This window comes from Macaca mulatta, chromosome 16, assembly GCF_049350105.2.
Source record: "Macaca mulatta isolate MMU2019108-1 chromosome 16, T2T-MMU8v2.0, whole genome shotgun sequence".
NCBI classification, from domain to species: domain Eukaryota; kingdom Metazoa; phylum Chordata; class Mammalia; order Primates; family Cercopithecidae; genus Macaca; species Macaca mulatta.
The window spans coordinates 11,692,305-11,713,574 of record NC_133421.1 but is presented as its reverse complement, the minus strand read 5'-3'; the positions used below and the strand labels follow the sequence as shown (position 1 = coordinate 11,713,574).

Sequence of the window (21,270 nt, the reverse complement as noted above, 5' to 3'; positions counted from 1 at the left end):
GGGTAAGGAGTAGACAGAGGTATACAGGCATATTAAAGGGTCGAGCTTTTTTTTTTTTTGAGACAGAGTTTCGCTCTTGTTGCCCAGGCTGGAGTGCAGTAGCACGATCTCTGCCCGCTGCAACTTCTGCTTCCCGGGTTCAAACCATTTTCCTGCCTCAGCCTCCTGAGTAGCTGGCAATACAGGCCCACTACCACGCCCAGCTAATTTTTGTATTTTTAGTGGAGATGGGGTTTCACCACGTTGGCCAGGCTGGTCTCGAACTCCTGACCTCAAGTGAGCCATTCGCCTCAGCCTCCCAAAGTGCTGGGATTACAGGCGTGAGCCACCGCGCCCGGCCGAGTTCAGCTATTTACAGGCTAAAAAATGTATATTTTTTTAATGGAGTAGACTATCAAAGAAACCGAGCTTTCTTTTACTTACTTCTGTACCGTCAGTTCAAGGTCAACATTCTGTAGCACTCAGGTTCCCTGGTCCCTGGAGAGCAGGGACTGGCCCAAATGATCTTTGTAGTACCTGGCACATCGCATGGAACATGGCAGCCTCTTGCTAATGTTTGTTGACTGACTACATGAGTGTAGACTGTTTAGCCGGCCCATCTCGATTTCGGGAGGGCTGGTACCCTGGGCTGGCCTTCCCTCTGTAAGTAAAAGCACTGGTGCTGTTCCTCTCACCGTTCGCCTTTCCTCCATTTATCCCCATTGACTGTTTCCAATTCTATCAACTCCGACCCCGTCTCCTCCCCATTCCGTCCCTCCAGCGTGCCACGCTGTCACCAGCCTGCTGGGCTCAGGCGCCAGGCTTCAAACCTGTCTTTCACCCATTGTTCAGTTTCCTGTGAGTCAAGTTCAACCCCAGGTTCAACCACTACAATGACAACCACAAACGATCCCTCGCAGACACCTCGAAGAAGCCGCCCGTACGTCACGGGCCGCCAGGCCTACAAAGCAGGCACAGAACAGGGGCGTTTCCATTCCCGCGGTCCCCGGCGGTGGGGGCGCGAGTGGGAACCCCTCTCCCCAGTGACAGGCCCCTCTGCGAGGGAGCGCGCAGCCCTCCGCGGGCGTGGCCGCCCTGGTCCCGCCCCGGCCCGCCCCCTCGCCCGCCAGCGAGACCCCGCCCGGCCACCCGGCCGCCAGCCCCTCTCCACGGCCGCCAGCCGCTCCCTCCCGCGCCGCGGAGTCCTGCCGCGGGGGATGCTCCGGGTCCCACCTCCCAGGGGAGCTGCGCATTTCCGCGCGCCGGGGCGGCTCCGGCCCTGGCCGGCCCTGGCGGCTGCAGCCCGCGTTCCGCGTTCCCGGGAAGTTGTCTCCGGAGCCCGCGGAGCCTGGGTCTCCTCCCCCTGAGCCCCGCCCCCCAGCCCAGAGCTGGGATCCGCGAGCTGCCCGGCCCGGGGGCGTCGCCGCTCGCTCTGCGAAGCCAACGAGTCTCCGCTTCCCTGCGCGGAGCGCGCGTCCCCCGCCTGCCCGGGGACCCCCGCGCACCCCAGAGACGGCGCGCGCCCAGAGCGCGGGAGCCCGGAGCGCCGGGCGCCTGGGACCCCGCGGAGCCGCTGCCCAGCCCGTGGGGCTCGGCGGGGATGCAGGCTGCTCTGTGAACCCGGGCGCCAAGGCCATGTCCGGCGCTCGCTGCCGGACCCTGTACCCCTTCTCTGGGGAGCGGCACGGCCAGGGGCTGCGCTTCGCCGCGGGCGAGCTGATCACGCTGCTGCAGGTCCCGGACGGCGGCTGGTGGGAAGGCGAGAAGGAGGACGGGCTCCGTGGCTGGTTCCCGGCGAGCTACGTGCAGTTGCTGGAGGTAAGGGGGCGAGGGCCGGGTCTGGATGAGCCGGGCTGCGGTCCTCGGTGCGCTCGCGTACCTGTTGCCGGTTCCGGGGATGCCGCAGCGTCCCGGTCGGAGGGGCGCCCCCGGGGGCAGCCCTTGCCGGAGCGACCTGTAGCTCCACGCTCCGGGGAGGCAGCGATGGCAGCGGGCGCCCCTCGGGGCGTGGGCAACGCGGGCTCGCGGGGAGCTTCCCTCTTGCGCCGGGCCTCTGGAGCACACCGTGGCGGCTCTGAGGAAGCGAGAACTTGTTGCCTGTGTGAGTTCAGGAGCAGGCGGGCGCGTTCCCGGCAGTGGCAGGGGCCAGTGAAGGTCTGGCGGTCTTGAGAAGATGCATGGAGGATCAGGGGTCCGAGAAAGTGGCACCGACTCGGTCCCTCAGCCCCGCGTCCCCACCCCGGAGTCTAGAGCCTGGCGACCCGTGGACGGTCGTGCTGCCTTGGGTCAGGCTGCCTGGACGCCTCGGGGCCACCCACTTGCTGGTCAGCCGAGCCTGCTGGCCACCAGCCCGAGCCCCCTCAGCAGGCTTGATCCCGGGGTGCTGTAGTCCCCCGCCACTGCCCGCTCCCCTGGTCCGGCTTCCCCAGGGTAAGGCTCAGGAACTCAGGCTTGCTCCTGGGGTTCTGGCCTGGCCCCAGGGCTCCACAGGACCTGCTGAGGCAAGGCGCTGGCTGTTTAGGCTGGCTGTTTATTGTCTATGTGACAGGCTGTCCTCTAATCACTGAGCTCACAGTCACAGCCTGAGCGAGACCCGAAGTTTCTAAAGTCCTTTGTGTGTGTGTGGGGTGACCTTCCAGGACATCCCTTTTACTAGAAGTCCGCCTGCCCCCCCGCCAGGATTCTTGTAAAGACTAAATTAACAGTTACCCTTAATTGTGTCAGTATTCCTAAACATTCTGGTAAAACACTGCCCGAATAAATCATGGAGGCTGAATTTATTTATAATTTAACTCTTGACCTACTTCACAGAGAACAAAGTAGCAAATTTTGACTGAAAATGCTCAGTGCAATTCATCGGGGGAAAAAGAAAGAAAGAAGTGAAATGGTTACAGGGTGAGTCCGCCTGAGGATGAACCCTGTGGCAACATTGTCAGCAAGAGCCTGGCCTTATAAAAGTACAGTAGGTTGCTTTCAGGTCCAGAGGAGAACAACAAAATCTCTTCTAAAGGGATCAGTAGCATTTGAGCAAAGTTTAGGGGCTGCTAGAATGAGCTTTCATGGGCTGTCAGCAGACTATGTTGCAGGAACCCTCTTGGTTCTGTATCTGGAGAATCCAGAGATCACCTGCTTGTAGGAGAGGCTCAGGTGTGCCCTGTTCTGGCTTTTCCAGTCCCTTTCCTGAGATTCAGATATAAAAGAAAGCAAACATACTGCCTCCTACATGAGAAGCAAGGGGCCTCCTTGTGTCTAGCTTGAAGCCCTGGGAGAGATGCATATTTTGGGAGTTCTTTGGGTGGCCCCCCTTTTCCAGGAAATTCTGATGTGGAAATTTGACTGATGGATGTCTGTCCAGTGAGGAGCATCCCTGGCTGGACTGAGCCAGCTGTGTTTTGTGTAGGGGTGAGGCTAGGTAGGTGTTAGTAAGAGCACAGTGCTGCTTTTTCTTCCGGGAAAAGGACAATGGACCAGGCCCAGGGGACTGGCAGAATTAACAGCCGGGACAGTCTTGGGTGTATCTGTCCCATCCTCTGCCATATACAAAGGTAGGAGATCTCCAGTGCTGCAGGGCCTCTCAGACCATTCCGGACTGGTAACTTGCAACAAAAGCATCCATCTGCGTGAGCAATACTTCAGCGCACCTGCTCAGCACGCTACGTGCACATTATCACCAGTTCCCCGACAACTCTGTGAAGGGTGAGGTACTTCCCCCATTTTATAGACAAGCAAGCTGAATATGAGAGAGGTGAAGTCAGCTCCCCAATGAATAATGCTCACATGTTTTGTTAGCAGCTCAGATGGCTGAGTATAACCCCCTGCGCCTGTGCCTTTTTTTAAATGTGATAGCCTGGGCTCGACTATGCTAAACAGCATGTGAGAGAAGGGTCTGGATCCGTGGGAAAGAGGGACAAGCACAGCCCTTGAGGTCAGCATGTTGGTGACAGCACCGTGAAGGGGAGGCTGAACCTCTAGGGCTAAAATGAGGACAGCTGCAACCAGGAGCAACTTGGAGGATCTTCCCTGCTAACCCCAAAGTGTGACTTTACTCAGAGCCAGCTGCGGGTCTTCCCACAGTGGGCCTGAGTCTTGTGGACTAAGTACTGGATAGGACTCTTCTCAGGGCCAAAGCAGATGCAGTTTCAATAGGGGGGACTGTGGCATCTGGGAACCTCCTACAGGAGCAGAAAGACATGGTACCAGGACAAGCCCAGTGGCTGGACCTCAAGGCTGAAGGCTAGGTAGAGATAGAGGATATGCAAGCAGAGTCCATTGGGATGGGGTGAGTCCTCAAGGGCAGACTCAGAGAATGCAGAGTTGCCCGGGCTGGTGGGTAGACTGGCCAGCATCTGGACTCATGAGACTAGACAGGGGGCCCATAGATACTAGAGGTGGCGAACCTCATGAGATGTCAGCCAATGTGGTGCTGTCACTGAGCTTGCTTGGGAGCATGCAGTTCAGAAGGCCAGGGCAGCTGTTGGAGAAACAAGTACAGACAGATGGACTGTACTAGCCTCCTGGGCGAGGGATGAGATTGTGGGTACACAGCTGAGCATGGTATCTCTAATGTGCTCCCTACTACAGTGGAACTTTCACCCTGATGGAAAGAGTGATACCAGGAAACCCCATCTTGGCAGAGGGGAGTGAGGCACTGAAAACTGTGTGCACACTGGATACTTCCCAAGGAGATCTTCCTTGTTCAGATGAAGCAAGGGGAACTGAGAGACCCAGCCTTTGCAGGAAGCATACACGGGGAAGGGCAGTTGGGAACTAACTCTAAGAGGGTCACCAGATCTGACCCGGCGGCCAGCTAGTCCATGGGAAGAGGCCAGCTTGGAGGAGGTCTTGGTTTTTGGGGCAATCTCTTTGGTCAAGACTCCAAGGAAATGGTATAGCACATACTTGGCTTCTAGAGAGCAGCTTCCAGGAAAACCTCAGCACAGACAGGGAAGTGTAGAAGTCTCTGGTAGGCCCAAGGAGTCTGGTCACAAGGGTCCTTCCTATTCAGGGGGTGGTGCAGCTCTTCAAAGGATGGGCAGAGGGAAACACCTACCTTCAGAAAAGGAATAGGCCTTACAGCCAAGGCCCACAACTAATTATTAGATAAAATCAACTCGAAAAATCTTTCATGAGGGTTTCCTCTGCTATGATGAGGAAGAGGAATTGAGAAGTCTTTTTTTTTTTTTTTTTTTTGAGACGGAGTCTTGCACTGTTGCCCAGGCTGGAGTGCAGTGGCATGATCTCGGCTCACTGCAAGCTCTGCCTCCCAGGTTCATGCCATTCTCCTGCCTCAGCCTCCCGAATAGCTAGGACTATAGGCGCCCACCACCACACCCAGCTAATTTTTTTGTATTTTGAGTGGAGACGAGGTTTCACTGTATTAGCCAGGATGGTCTCGATCTCCTGACCTTGCGCCTGCCTCGGCCTCCCAAAGTGCTGGGATTACAGGCATGAACTACCGCGCCCAACCGAGAAGTCTTTTTAACATCATTTGAGAGATGTGGTAGAGGAAGAGACCTGAGACCAGAGATAGGAGCTGTGGGAGCATGTTCTGCCAGCTCCAAGCTAGGCATGAGATTGCCTCCATAGACTTGGGAACCCCACATGTGGGAATATTTCCACCAGCTTTCTGGGGTACATCGAGGCTGAGAAATAGCTCCTGGGGAAGGTGGATAGAGAAGCCTAGATCTCCATCCTGGGGAAGATTTGGAGAGAAAGACATGGTACCACGACAAGCCCAGTGGCTGGACAGGTCAGTGGTTGGAGGGTCTAACAGGGTCCAGGAATTCTTGTGTGAATGGAGAGAAGAAATTAGGGACCTGGAGGATGCTGTAAGGCATCTACAAAACTTCCCAGAGCTTTTGGGAAATAATTCTGGGGGACAATGGGATTGGAATACAAACAAAATAGAGCTTTCTTTGAACTAGGTGGTATTCTTAGAATACAGGATCTGGCTGGATAATCTGGACCTCTGGGGTACTAACAGAATATGACACTGTTTGCTAGCAAAACTGGAATGACTGCTGAGGGTCACCCTTAAACTTGATTTCCTTCACTCTACCATTTTGGGTTCATGCCATTGCACTGCAGGAGTTAATAAGGAGTGTCTGTGGGAGAGAGTGCGCTGTGCTATGGATAATTAAGGAATGATGTTTTATCTGTTGCCATGTAGCAAGCCACTCCAAGATTTAGTGTTTCCAAGCAACGATTTATTATTAACTGTCACGGTTTTGTAGATTGACGGGGATCAGCTGGGTGGTTCTTCTGCTGGTCTGTCTCAGTGTCCCTCATGCAGCTGCAATCAGATAGTGGCTGGGACAGAGTCCTGGAGGCTCAACTAGGCTGCAGCCTCCAAAATGTCATCTTCACTCATCTGTCTGGTGCCTTGATGTTCTTCCATGTGGCGCGTCTCTCCACGTGGTGTTTCATTCGCCATGGCCTTTCCACACGGCCTTTCTCTTCAGCAGGGTGGTGGTTGTTATGTGGTAGGTGGCTTCTAAGGATGCAAAGGCATACATTACCAGGCCCTCTTAAGGCCTAGGCCCAGAACTGGCATATTGTTTCAGCCACATTTTATTGTGAAAGCAGTCACAGGATCCGTCCAGAGTCAATTTGGAAGGGAGGCGGGTACAGGGGTGTGGTTACGAGGGAGGCGTGGTTCATCAAGGGCCGTATTGCAGACTAGCTCCCTCAGAAGGCTAGGTAGAACACACATGGGACAGATGATCCATTAGTGGGGAGGTGGTGCCAGGCCAGATTGATGAGAGAGAGAACCCCAAGAGGGAGGTAAAATGCAGCCACTTGGCAGTTCTACCTCTATCGCAATCCTTGGAGGGTTTTTTTTTTTTTTCTTTTGACTCTAGAGGTTTCTTTATAAAGGCCACACAATAAATGATGCAGCTGGAATTTGAAATCAGATTTGCTTGGCTCTGGGCCTGTCCACTAAGCCATTGACATACCAGTCCAGCTTTTTTTAGGCCAAGGCTGTTCAGTGCTGGTGATTCATAGACGTAGTGGATCTGAGCTCCCTGACATCTAATAGATGTTTGCTATATTACACAAATTGATTTTAATACAGAGCCTTTTCCTTTCTGTCTGCAACATGAAAATCACCCAAAATGAGTGTGACCTTGTCCCTCATGCTAGTATTTTTCAGACAGTCATCAACTCTGTTCACAAAAGGTGTAATTAGGGCTTGTGACTCGGGGGAGTGGGTAATTGTGACTGAAAAGACCAACGTGCTTTCTGACATCTTCACTAAATCATCCTCCTTGGTATGGGGCCTGTGGCCAGTATTTGTAGCTCCTGGTGTTAGAAAATGACCTTTGGCCCACCACTCTGTGAGCCTCAGCTCAGAAGGAGCCACCCCCTTTGTCACACTTGTGTGCTGGACTGGTCAGTGTCTACCCCACCGGACTTTAAAGCAATGAACAAGGCTTATGGATTGAGTGGATTCAGGGCATTTTCACAAAAGTTCCCTTAGCAACAAGTCGGCAGGAATCTCTGACATCTGTTCACCACTCTGTGGATCCCTGATGTCTATTACCACCTAGAAACATGAATGAGGGGCTGACCTTCATGTACTCTTCTCTGCCTGCCTAAGCCCAGCTTTTTTCTGATGGTGTGGTAGACCTCATCTGTGAACATGGATATGGATCCCCACTTTGCTAGTGAAAGAAAATGTTTTTTGTAAACCAGGAAGCCTTGTGTTCACGTAAGGTATTTTGACTATTATCAGGCCAGTCCAGGGGACATTGTTTTTGTGGTGTGCTGTCTTACTACTCACAGCAGCAAGGTGACACATGATAGACTTTCTAACAAAATGTCAGGATGAATTCCTCTGTACTTAAATGCCAAATTAGTATATTTGTCTCTCTCCCTGCAATGGCGAGGCTTCTGGGGTGGTGTTTATGCCTATGGCGAGAAGAAGAAGTGGTGGCTGGCAGATCTGTCTGACTTTTCCTTCGCTGACCAGAACACGTTGTGACATTGTGAAAGTTTAGTTGCAGTAAGTAGGTGAACTGTGAGAAGTTTTTGAGGACTCTTAAGAGGACCCACCTACCTCCTTTCTTCACGTTTACTGTCTTCTCCACCATCTCTAAGAATTTGTTTTTAGTTTAACTTCCTAGTTCTCCGCCCACTCCTCTTCTTGAGCTCGGAGCTGGTATTCAGATTCAACCGCTAGGTACTCAAATTTCACATGTCAAAATTAAACTCATCATCTCTCTCCTTTCTCTTCTTTCTTTCTTTCTTTCTTTTTTTTGAGATGGAGTCTTGCTCTGTTGCCCAGGCTGGAGTGTAATGGCGTGATCTTGGCTCACTGCAACCTCTGCCTCCTGGGTTCAAGTGATTTTCCTGCCTCAGCCTCCCAAGAAGCTGGGATTACAGGTTTACACCACCATGCCTGGCTAATTTTTGTATTTTTAGTAGAGACAGGGTTACACCAGGTTGGTCAGGCTGGTCTTGAACTCCTAACTTCCTCATTTGCCTGCCTCAGCCTCCCAAAGTGCTGGGATTACAGGTGTGAGCCACTGTGTCCGGCCCTCTATTCTCTCTTTACTGCCTTCTTCTTCTTTTTTTTTTTGAGACAGGGTCTTGCGCCGTTGCCCAGGCTGAAGTACAGCGGTGTGATCATGGCTCACTGCTGCCATGACCTTCTGGACTCAAACGATCCTCCAAGTAGCTTGGACTATAGGCACCTGCCACCACGCCTGGCTGATTTTTGTATTTTTTGTAGAGACAGGGTTTCACCGTGTTTCTCAGACTGGTCTCAAACTCTTGGGCTCAAGTGATCCTCCCGCCTTGGCCTCCCAAAGTGCTAAGATTACAGGCACAAGCCACCCTGCCCAGCCTCTTCACTGCCTTCTATTCCCAACCTCTAAACCAAGCTTGTGGAACATGTGGCCCAAGATGGCCTTTGAATGCAGCCCAACACAAATTTGTAAACTTTCTATTTTGTTTTTGAGGCAGAGTTTCGCTCTCGTTGCCCAGGCTGGAGTACAATGGCATGATCTCGGCTCACTGCAACCTCTGCCTCCGGGGTTCAAGCAATCCTCCTACCTCAGCCTCCTGGGTAGCTGGGATTACAGGCATGCACCACCACGCCCCGGCTAATTTTGTATTTTTAGTAGAGATGAGATTTCTCCATGTTGGTCAGGCTGGTCTTGAACTCCCCACCTCAGGTGATCCACCTGCCTCAGCCTCCCAAAGTGCTGAGATTACAGGCGTGAGCCACCATGTCTGGACTTAAGTTTGTAAACTTTCTTAAAACATGAGGTTTTTTTTGTGTGTGTGTGAGAGATACATATTTTTTAGCTCATTAGCTATAGTTAGCGTTGGTGTATTTTATGTGAAGTCCAATACAATTTTTCTTCTTCCAGTGTGGCCCTGGGAAGCCAAAAGATTGGACACCCCTGCTTTAAACTTTAGTGAATGTCACCACCATCTGTCCACCAAGTCCCCTGATACCCCTCCCCTTACCTTTCCTCTCCTTTTCAATAGGTTAGCAAGCCTTGTCCCTTCTCCCTTAGAAACATTTCTTAAAGCCTTCTCCTTCTTAACTTGCATTGGCAAATCTTTTCCGTAAAAGGCCAGGAAACATTTTAGGCTTCATGGACCATGAGGCAAAATTGAGTTACGGCTGCCTCGGTGTGATCTGTAGTGCGCCAGAGGCAGTGAGAAGCGGTGAGAGCACCCCATATGGTCTCTGTCACAGCTAATCCGCTCTGCTGCTGTAGTGCAAAAGCAGCCAGAGATAATCTGAAAGCCAGTGGGCATGCCTGTGTTGCAATAAAACTTTATTTATGGACTGAAATTTGAATTTGTTATAATTTTCATGGGCTGTGAAGTATCATTCTTCTTTTGGTTTGTTTTCAACTTTTTTTTTTTTTTTTTGAGTGGGGGAAGACAGAGTCTTGCTCTGTTGCCCAGGCAGGAGTGCAGTGGTGTGGTTTCGGCTCACTGCAGCCTCCACCTCCTGCGATCAAATGATTTTCATGCCTCATCCTCCCAAGTAGTTGAGACTATAGGCCCACGCCACCACAGCCGGCTAATTTTTGTATTTTTAGTAGAGATAGGGTTTCGCCATGTTGGCCAGGCTTGTCTCCAACTCCTGACCTCAAGTGATCCACCCACCTTGGCCTCCCAAAGTGCTGGGATTATAGGCGTGAGCCACTGTGCCCAGCCAACCTTGTGACTATTTGGGGGAAAATAATTTGAGATTGAGGGGGACTGCAGATGCACATAACCCTGAGGAGAGGAGTATGTTTGCTATACCTGGGAGAGCCAGAATATTCCAGAATGGCTAGAGAGTGGCAAGTAGGGGGAGAGGGCGTGGGGGGTGTGCCAGGGAAGGAGATAGAACCTGGGAAGTTGGGTCATTTTCTAAATGCAGTGGAAAAGCCTTTGGTTTGATTAAAGTGGGTGGCACGTTCAGATGCGTTCTGGAAAGCTCTTCTAGATTGTAGGGTGGAGAATGGATTTGAAGTGAGCAGGGAGGGGAAGCAAGGAGACCAGTTGGGAAGCTCAGAGCCGGGTGCTGGAAGTGGAGATGGTGAGAGGTGGGTGGATTTGGAATGTATTTTGCAGGTAATGTCAGCAGGTCTTCCTGGTGTGTTGATTGGAGGGAGTAGGGGAGCCTCAGGGGGTCTCACTTCGTGCAGGTCACTTGTGATGCACTTTTTCCCTTTTGTATTTTCCCCATCTGTCCATCCTTTATTCGCCGCTAGAGATCTCTTCCCGAAAAAAAGGAGGTAAAAGGCAAAGACAAATTTGGAAAAAGTTCCTTAATGTAGAAAGTGCTTTTATAAATAAAAAAAAAACAAACCCAAAACAAAGAGGAATATATCAGTATAAGAATGGGCAAAGAACTTGGATAGACACTTCATAATAAAACATATACAGGCTGGGCATGGTGGCTCATGCCTGTAATCCCAGCACTTTGGGAGGTTAAGGCGGGCGAATTGCTTGAGCCCAGGAGTTCAAGACCAGCAACATGGAGAAACCCAAATTTTATCTCTACAAATACAAAAAAATTAGCTGGGTGTGGTGATGCATGCCTGTAGTTCCAGCTACTTAGGAGGCTGAGGTGGGAGGATCGCTTAAGCCCAGGAGGTCAAAGCTGCAGTGAGCTGAGATTGCACCACTGCATTCTAGCCTGAGCCAAGGAGCGAGACCCCGTCTCTTAAAACAAACAAATGAATGCACACACACAAAAAGCCATATAAAAAGTCCTCAACTATTTAGTCTCGCCAGTGATCAAATAATTGCAAATTTAATTAAAAAATAGCTTAAAGACAGAAACATGTAAAAAAAAAAAAAAAAAAAAGGTATTGGCAGGGTTTAAGGAAATGGTCGTGAGCTTCCTGAAGGGGCATTTGGCACTATACCTCCAAAACGTTAAGAGTACATGTTCTCTGTCCCAGCAATTCCACTTCTAGAAATTTCGACTCAGGGAGCATCTGATATATCAGGCAATCTGTAAACATCAGCCTGTATTGTATCACAGCCTCTGATAGCACAAGATGAACGACAACCTCAATGTACACCAGAAGGAACTAGTTAAAATCAGGTTTACCTGTGCTTAGCACAAGGTCAGAACGTGCGGGAGGGGTTCAATAACTATATTGAAATGATTTATTTTATTTTATTATTTTTTTTGAGACAGAGTCTCGCTCTGTCGCCCATTCTGGAGTGCAGTAGTGCGATCTTGGCTCACTGCAGCCTCCGCCTCCTGGGTTCAAGTGATTCCCCTGTCTCAGCCTCCCGAACAGCTGGGATTACAGGTGCCCACCACCATGCCCAGATAATTTTTGTATTTTTAGTGGAGACGGGGTTTCACCATGTTGGCCAGGCAGGTCTCAAACTCCTGATCCACCTGCCTCGGCCTCCCAAAGTGCTGAGATGAAACTGAATTTTAAAAATAAAAATGTTGGTTAACGATGCTCAAGGTCTTTGTGGAGCTAGCATAGTTCACATTTCTCCTCACAGTGAGGCAAAAAGAGATGGTGTGTCCAGAAATGAATTGCTTTTCAGAAGTAGGAACGGTGTGTCCCGAACATTTTGTAAGTATCCTTTTGTGGGAAGAGCAGGTAGAAGGAGTACATGCTGGCCCGGGGCCACATTCTTATAAATATCCTCAGTAACAGCAAATCTTTGTCTTTTGAGGTGTGGATTTGATTTTTTTTTGGAAACAGCCAAAATTCATTCAAAGCCAAGTCTGGTGTGTCTGTTCATGTGACTGTCTGTCTGTCACCTTGTGGCAAATAGGATTTAAGACAGCTTACCAAAAAGCGTACAGTACAAAAAGATAAAAGCGTAAACACATGAGGAAATCTGTGGAAAGGAAAACATCAGATGACTCTGGAGTGAAGTTTGATGAGCAAAGAGAGTAACTGAGTTAAGTAATGCTGTTCAGGGCTAAAAAAGAGGTCTTATCTTTTTTTTTTTTTTTTTTTGAGACGGAGTCTCGCTCTGTCACCCAGGCTGGAGTGCAGTGGCCGGATCTCAGCTCACTGCAAGCTCCGCCTCCTGGGTTTACGCCATTCTCCGGCCTCAGCCTCCCGAGTAGCTGGGACTACAGGCGCCCGCCACCTCGCCTGGCTAGTTTTTTGTATGTCTTAATAGAGACGGGGTTTCACCGTGTTAGCCAGGATGGTCTCGATCTCCTGATCGAGATCGGGATCTGTGATCCGCCCGTCTCGGCCTCCCAAAGTGCTGGGATTACAGGCTTGAGCCACCGCGCCTGGCCCAAGAGGTCTTATCTTAAAGTAATGATGAATTTGAACAGTGGATGAGGAGTAACAGAAATATTCTGAAAAAGGTAGCATTGTGGGTATGTGCGCTGTGTGGGTCAGGATGGGTTGCGATATGCCACCATAACAATCTCAGTGGTAAAGCAATATGGGGTTTTTTGGGCTCATGTTGTAAGTCTATTGTGAGTTGGTTTGAAGCCGCAAGACCTCTAGGACCCAGGATGATGGAGCAACCAGTATCTGAAATCCTCGGGGACTGTGTTAAACAGCGCATGGTTCTTAAAGCTTTTGCCCGGGAATGACACATGACACTTCTGCTGGTATTTTATTGTCTAAAGCACAGCCACACCTAACTTTAAGACAGTGAGAAAATACAATCCTGCCATGTGCTTGGAAGGAGAAAAGGAGCAAGCTGAATCTATGTAGATGGCCCTGTTGACCTCCACATGGGTGACCACTCATGGGGACACCCCAGTTCCTGTCTGTTTCAGTTTGAGCATTTTATCATCGCACTTAGAGCAGTGCCTCTCAAACTGAATTCAGTGCTGCTAGAGCAAAGTGGTTTCTGTTTTTTTGCTTTTTTGGGGGCGGGGGAGGGGGGATCCTGCTCTGTCACTCAGGCTGGAGTGCAGTGGCACAGTCCTGGCTCACTGTAATCTCTGCCCCCTGGGTTCAAGTGATTCTTCTGCCTCAGCCTCCTGAGTAGCTGGGATTACAGGAACGCCACCACACCCAGCTAATTTTGTATTTTTAGTAGAGATGGGGTTTCACCATGTTGGCCGGGCTGGTCTCGAACCCCTGACCTCAAGTGATCCACCTGCCTTGGCCTCCCAAAGTGCTGAGATTATAGGCATGAGCCACCGTGCCTGGCCCAAAGTGGTTTCTTAAAACGAATTCCCTGGATCTTGTTGGATACAAATTCCGACTCAGGAGGCCTGGGATGGGGCCTGCGGTCCTGCATGTCTGACAAGCTTCTTAGAGATTCTGCGAAGAGTCCACAGTGCACACTTCAGCAGTTGCTCTTAGCTCCTGAGAGCCATGGCTACTCTTTCAAATTGGCCTCCTCCCTCCCACAAGTTATCCTAGCATCTTGTACACTGCTGGGCACACTAGTAGATATTTGGTCTATATTTTTTGAACAAATGTGGTCATTTATTCCTTCCTTCCCTCTCTCCCTCCCTCCCTCCCTCCCTCCCTCCCTCCCTTCCTTCCTTCCTTCCTCTCTCTCTTTCTTCCCTGCCTGCCTCCCTCCCTCAATCCCTCCCTTCCTTCCTTCTTTCTTTTTTTAGATGGAGTCTCGCTCTGTTGCCAGGCTGGAGTGCAGTGGCACAACCTCAGCTCACTGCAACATCTGCCTCCCGGGTTCAAGCGATTCTCCTGCCTCAGCCTCCTGAGTAGCTGGGACTACAGGCACATGCCACCACGACCGGCTAATTTTTGTATTTTTAGTAGAGACAGGGTTTCACCATGTTGGTCAAGGTGGTCTCGATCTCTTGACCTTGTGATCCACCCGCCTTGGCCTCCCAAAGTGCTGGGATGACAGGCATGAGCCACTATGCTTGGCAAAATGTGGTCACTTTCGAATCCCAGATTCCCTGTGTTTTGTGTGTGTTTGTGTGTGGTTAGTACATCTGTCACAACCTTGGGTTCAACAGAAATACATTTTTCTATTTGAGGAATTACTGTAAGTGTGCTTCTTTTTTTTTCTTTTTGAGACAGAATCTGGCTCTGTCGCCCAGGCTGGAGTGCAGTGGCGCCATCTCGGTTCACTGCAAGCCCCGCCTCCCGGGTTCATGCCATTCTCCTGCCTCAGCCTTCCGAGTAGCTGGGACTACAGGTGCGTGCCACCACGCTTGGCTAATTTTTTGTATTTTTAGTAGAGACGGGGTTTCACCGTGTTAGCCAGGATGGCCTTGATCTCCTGACCTTGTGATCCACCTGCCTCGGCCTCCCAAAGTGCTGGGATTATAGATGTGAGCCACCATGCCCGGCCAAGCGTGCTTTCTTCAGGGCTCAGCAGATGCAGTTAAAGCCTGGAGCTGAGATTGGTGGTTCTTCAACAGGGAGCCCTTGGGAATGTGCTGTCCCCTCCAAGGTGACTTGGGCAGGTGACCTCTTTAAGGAGACTTCAGGTTCACACTAACGTTTTCTATTGAAACCATCCGGACATTTAAGATTCTTCATTTTTTCTCAGATGCCTCAATTCCTCCTCCCTCCTCATTTGCTTGTCACATGCACAGAGGACTCTAGGGTTAGTCAACAAAAAACTAATTAAGTTGTAAAAATTCTTTAGAGATGCTATTTGAAAAATTCCACAGAAATGAGTCCTCGTCCTAATTCAATCATAAGAGAAGACCCTTATTTTAACAGTGGATCATGGAAGAGTGTCACTGAGCCATTTTTTACAATTTTTTATATAATCAGGAATAGAAATAAGAAAGCTTAACTTTGAGTTATTTAGTTTAAGTCTGCTGCTCTCATTTAGCAAGTGTTTTATTGATAAATAGCTACAAACATTTGTTGTGCGTGGAGTGACAATACAGCCGTGTTAAGTGGGAGCTGGTAATCAAGGACGTGCACGAAACAAAATCTTTTCTGGAGTTTGGTCTAATATATTCTTTGTTTTTTGTTTTGTTTGAGATAGTGTCTTGCTCTCTTCCCCCAGGCTGGAGTGCAGTGGGATCATCTCCACCCCCCAGGCTCAAGCCATCCTTCTACCTCAGCCTCCTGAGTAGCTGGGACCACAGAGGCACACCACCATGCCTAGCTCAGTTATTTTTTTTTGGAGAGACAGAGTCTTGCTATGTTGCCCAGGCTGGCCTCAAACTCCTGGGCTCAAGCTGTCCTCCTACCTTGGCCTCTCAAAGTGTTGGGATTATAGACATAAGCCACTGTGGCCAGCCTAGTCTAATACTTTCATATTATAAAGAAGGCCTTGGGCCGGGCACGGTGGCTCATGCCTATAATCCCAGCAGTTTGGGAGGCTAAGGTGGGTGGATTACCTGAGGTCAAGAGTTCGAGACCAGCCTGGCCAATGTGGTGAAACCCTGTCCCTACTAAAAATACAAAAAAAAATTAGCCTGGCTTGGTCGCATGTGCCTGTAATCCCAGCTACTCAGGAGGCTGAGGGAGAAGAATTCCTTGAACTCGGGAGGCAGAGGTTGCAGTGAGCTGCTGAGATCACACCTCTGCACTCCAGCCTAGGCAACAGAGTGAGACTCAATAAATAAATAAATAAATAAATAAATAAATAAATAAATAAATAAATAAAGGCTTTGAATACATGGGGCCTGGCTTCTGGTGTAGGGACATCAGAGCCTAGCTGTAGAATATCACTATGCATGGTGTGAGATCTGTGCTTCTCTAACACGGATGGGTGTGCATATCACTCGAGGCTCTTGTTAAAACGCAGACTCTGATTTAGTAGGTCTGAGGTGGAAACCTGAATCTGGAATTAAAGACCAAACTCTGCTCATACTCCACACTCACACAGCACCAGACACTTCTGTGACTAGATTGGGGGTGGCGAGTGTTTTCCCACACACCAGGCAGTTCTTCAGTGGACACCAGCTGGGCCTCTTATATTTCTATTGGGTTGTAACATTGTCTGCCTGGTGTTGGAGTCAAATCCTACAGGCTAAGAGTGCAGTCCCACAAGACTGCCCCCACTTCATATGTCAAGTAGTGTCACTTATATTTCTGATTGACGGGCTATAAATTGGGGTTCCCACTGCCCCCTGCTTGGGTTTGATCGGTTTCCTAGGATGGCTCACAGAACTTGGGGAAACACGTTTACTGGTTTATTATAAAGGACACAGATGAACAGCCAGAGGAAGGGGGTACCTTCTGCAAGTTGAAGAATTTTTCTCAGTTTCCCAGGACTGCTCTGAGGGTCAGGAGAACCTGGGAGAAGAGCTTGGCACCTTGTACACGTTCCGTAAGTGGAGTTCATATTTCTGCATGCTCGGTGATCATAGTTGAATGCTGGGGGCTGCCTGTTTAATGCCAGGGCATATGGGGGTAGGTGTGTGTAGCTTCCATGCCCTCTCTGGACTCTCCTAGCACCTCCATGTGTTCAGCATCCCAGAAGCTCATCAGATCTTGTTTTTATAGGCTGGGCACGGTGGCTCACGCCTGTAATCCCAGTACTTTGGGAGGCCGAGGCAGGTAGATTACCTGAGGTCAGGAGTTCGAGACCAGCCTGGCCAACGTGGTAAAACCCCGTCTCTACTAAACATACAAAAATGAGCCGGGTGTGGTGGCATGCGCCTGTACTTTCAGCTACTCGGGAGGCTGAGACAGGAGAATCGCTTGGAGGTTGCAGTGAGCAGAGATCACACCACTGCACTCCAGCCTGGGTGAGATATAGCGAGACTCCATCTCAAAAAAAAAAAAAAGAGTTTTTATAGAGCTTGATCTCCAGCCTCCCAGGGCCCCCCTTTTCCTGGAGGTCAGCAGGTGGGGCTCAGAAATCCCAACCCTCTAATCCTCTAATAACTTGTGGTTCCTGGTGACCAGCCCCAACCTGGGCTATCTGAGGGCCCCTACCCTAAGTCACCGTATTAGCGTCAACTGAAGTGTGATCAGATGGGCTCATTTTGAATAGCAAAAGACATTCGTATCAGGAAATTCCAAGGGTTTGAGGAGCCATGTGGCAGGACCTGAGGACAAGGACCAAATCTATTTCATATTACACCACACTGGCATTCTGCATTTCCCGCCAGCTCCCAGGTGATGCCACTGACTCCAATGTGCCGGCCACAATTTGAGTAGCAAGGCGTTTGAATGCCCTTAGGGGTTCCTGCGTTTGTCTGCAAGACATGTTAAATCCTGGAATTAGATTGGATTTAGTTTACTTTCATTCTTTCTTTTTTAAAGTGGATTATATGAGGCTACGCAGGGTCATGGAAAGAAAGGTTTCGGAATTAGACCTCTGTGAGTATATTTAATCGGAGGACAGAGATACGGTGGCTGGTGTTCCTATTTGACCAGAGGGGTTTCCTTCATCACGAGGTGGAGGTGGGCCTCAGGGAGGCTTTCCTGGGGCCAGTGCCAGAAGCCTGGCTAAGGAGGAAGTGCAGGATTCAGCCGGTGGAAAGGCGAGGGGGCAGGGTCTGGACTGCAGTATGAACCAGGACAACAGAGAGGCAGCCTGGGATGGTCCTGCCAGATGCCAACAGTGTTAGGAAAAACATATGCCATGGGGACATGGTCTCCACATCTTGAGACAGTTTATCAGTTCCAAGGGGATCACTGGTTGTTTTGTGTGGTTTGGTTTGTGAACTGGAATGTGAGCCCTGCAGCGACTTCCGGTATGGACAGCTTAGACAACAACGTTCAAGGGTCAGGCAGAAACCCCTGGGAGGCGGGGGCAGCAGAGTGCTTGGCAAGAGGGTGGCAGGTCTGGGTACAAATCCCAGCTCAGTCCCTGCTACCCGTGTGAGAGCCCAGGCAACTTGCGGAATCTTTCTGAGTCTTCCAGGGCTCCTCTGAGTATCAGGAGAACCTGGTAGAAGAGCTTTGGCACCTCGTACACACACCCTCTGTAAGTGGAGGTTACCTCCCTGTATGCTCTGGTGATCAGAGTTGGATGCCGACAGCGGCCTGTTAACTGGAGTTTCACCGGGGGCACACAGGACGGATGGTGTTGGGGACGTAGGACGATCGTTTTCCAAAGGCCCCTCTGAGGTCATACTGCAAGACTGGTGCAGCATTGTGGTTGAGGCACAGATCACTTGTGAGTTTTACGAAATGCAGATCTGGATTCAGTAGGTCTGGGGGACCTCAGATTCTGCATCTCCAACAAGTTCCCATGGGATGTGGCTGGTATTGGGCTAACACTTGGGGAGCTGCATACAAGATGGTGTAGCATTTTCCCCGGGGGTTTTCAGGGCACAGGTCCTACAAGTGAAAAAGCAAGGGAAGCTGCGGCGTCTGGCCATTGCTAGTTTATTTGAAACTGCTAGATAATGGTTGCTGCTGCTCAGGCTGGGCTAATTAGTCTTAATTGCTTCTTACCTGGGTTTGATGGGCCTCTGGCTGCCTGGGCACTCCCGGAAGAGACTCTTTTTGTAATGAGGAAAAGGCTATTTATTGGGAGAGGTGAAACTCAAGAGGCAACTGAAGGACTCAAGTATTCGTTTCTGTCTTTTTTCCTGTTCCTGGGGCAAAGGAGAGGTTTGTTTCAAGGGGCTGGATGGAAAATCTCTTTTTAAACTGTTGCTGTGGAGCTCAGAATCTAATCCTGGGCCGGTGTTGTCGGGCTCTACACTGCAGATGGTGGTGGTGCCACAAAGCCGGTGCCTCCTGCAGCGCCTAGGTGGAAGTCTCAGGTCCTTGCTGTCAGAGAGTTAGTCTGGATTTCTGCTGTGCGCCCTAACAGGAGTGGCTGTCCGTTTTATCCCCTAGTGATGTCCGTCTGTCACAGGGTGAACCCCAAAATTGGGGCTGAGCCTGGGAGGCCACGTGGGTTCTTGGCTTCACACAGGAAATAATTGAAGAGTTAGCGGACAGAGTAAAGTAAAAGCAAGTTTATTAAAAAGTAAGGAAATAAGGCTGGGTGTGGTGGCTCACGCCTGTAATCCCAGCAGTTTGGGAGGCCAAGGCAGGCGGATCACCTGAGGTCAGGAGTTCGAGATCAGCCTGGCCAACATGGTGAAACCCCATCTCTACTAAATACACAAAAATTAGCCGGGCGTGGTGGCAGGCGCCTGTAATCCCAGCTACTCGGGAGGCTGAGGCAGGAGAATCGCTTAAACCCGGGAGGTGGAGGTTGCAGTGAGTCAAGATTGTGCCATTGCACTCAAGCCTGGGTGACAAAAGTGAAACTCCATCACACACACCAAAAGTAAGGGAATAAAAGGATGGCTACCCCATAGGTAAAGCATGGGCTGCTTGACTGACTATTTTTATTGTTATTTCTTGATTATATGCTAAACGAGAAGGAGAGTATTCATAAGATTTCTGGGAAAGGGATAGGGAGTTCTGGGAACTGAGGGTTCCTTACCCTTTCAGACCATATAGGGTAACTTCCGGACATTGCCGTGGCATTTGTAAGCTGTCCTGGCGCTGGTGGGAGTGTCATTTAGCATGCCAGTGTGTTATAATTACCCTGTAATGAGGACGACCAGCGGTAGCTCTGGCTGCCATCTTTGGTGGATTTTGGCCGGCTCCTTTACTGGATCCTATTTGATCAGCGGGGTCTTTGTGACCTGTGTCTTGTAAAACAAGTCCTGCCAAATTCCTATCTCATATCCTCCAAAGTGATGGTGCAGTGATTTTTGTAGCCAGTTTGATCACGGAACCCTGCTGTTTAAAATTTTTCATGGGTTCTTCGTTGCCTTTACAGTATAACATGCCTTAGCCTTGTTTACAAGCCCTTCGTGACCCAACCCCTGCCTACCTCCCGAGCTGCATTTTAGCTGTTTATTCACATGCATAATGTTATCAGAACCACATGGAACTACCTGATTCTTGGGTGCAGCTATGCTTTCCTGTGCTTCTGTGCCCTGTGCATGCTGTTCCTGTTCCTCAAAGTCACCCTCCTCCGCCATCCTCTTTTTTACCCTTACTCCCTTTTCTTTCTGTTTGACAGCTCTACTGAGATATATCCCCCTTCTATTCTATTCTATTCTATTCTATTCTATTCTATTCTTCTTCTTCTTTTTTTTTTTTTTTTTTTGAGTTGGAGTCTCCTCTGTCACCCAGGCTGGACTGCAGTGGCGCGATCTTGGCTCACTGCAATCTCCGCCTCCTGGGTTCAAGCGATTCCCCAGCCTCAGCCTCTCCAGTAGCTGGGATTACAGGCACGCACCATCACGCCTGGCTAATTTTTTGTATTTTAGTAGAGACGGGGGTTTCACTGTGTTAGCCGGGATGGTCTTGAACTCCTGACCTCGTGATCCGCCCATCTCAGCCTCCCAAAGTGCTGGGATTACAGATGTGAGCCACTGTGCCCTGCCACTCCCCGCCCCGCCACCCCCATTCTTATTCTAGACCCCTTAACACTACTAGGTTGGAATTTTTGTTGCCCCTCACTGTATTGTGGATTCCTTGAGGTCAAGGATTGGGTCCCTGATCTTTAAGCCTTTAGCTTCGTGGTACAACCAGGCATAGTCACTTGATAAGAAAACAAAGGGTTGTAGTTCACTCATTTTGACTTTGGCACCGATGAATACAAGATTCTGAGTTTGCTGCCCATGGTGGTTACTTGGCTTCACATGGGGAATAAAGTAACAATAAGGAGTTACAATAAAATAAATACAAAACAGCCAGGCGCAGTGGCTCAAGCCTGTGATCCCAGCACTTTGGGAGGCCGAGACGGGCGGATCACGAGGTCAGGAGATCGAGACCATCCTGGCTAACACGGTGAAACCTCGTCTCTACTAAAAATACAAAATATTAGCCGGGCGTGGTGGCGGGCGCCTGTAGTCCCAGCTACTCGGGAGGCTGAGGCAGGAGAAAGGCATAAACCCAGGAGGCGGAGCTTGCAGTGAGCTGAGATCCGGCCACTGTACTCCAGCCTGGGCAACAGAGCGAGACT

General features: G+C 50.1%; 1 protein-coding gene and 2 long non-coding RNA genes across 3 annotated transcripts in view; 2 read left to right on the top strand and 1 right to left on the bottom strand.

Moving 5' to 3' along the window:
• The first annotated feature begins 1,398 nt into the window (after positions 1 to 1,398).
• The window catches only part of GAS7 (growth arrest specific 7), a 289,491-nt gene continuing 269,619 nt past the window's right edge, over positions 1,399 to 21,270 (top strand). The window contains exon 1 of the mRNA XM_028836013.2: positions 1,399 to 1,797. Within this exon, the coding sequence (XP_028691846.1) occupies positions 1,615 to 1,797 (183 nt within the window). The 5' untranslated portion in view covers positions 1,399 to 1,614. The remainder of the gene's footprint in view (positions 1,798 to 21,270) is intronic.
• On the top strand, positions 8,208 to 10,800 carry LOC144335326 (uncharacterized). The gene is made up of 2 exons (XR_013406101.1): positions 8,208 to 8,720; positions 10,053 to 10,800. It is a non-coding gene; the product is annotated as an uncharacterized LOC144335326 (long non-coding RNA).
• Positions 8,220 to 10,813, bottom strand: LOC144335330 (uncharacterized). The gene is made up of 2 exons (XR_013406105.1): positions 10,151 to 10,813; positions 8,220 to 8,507 (listed from the first exon to the last, which is right to left on the bottom strand). It is a non-coding gene; the product is annotated as an uncharacterized LOC144335330 (long non-coding RNA).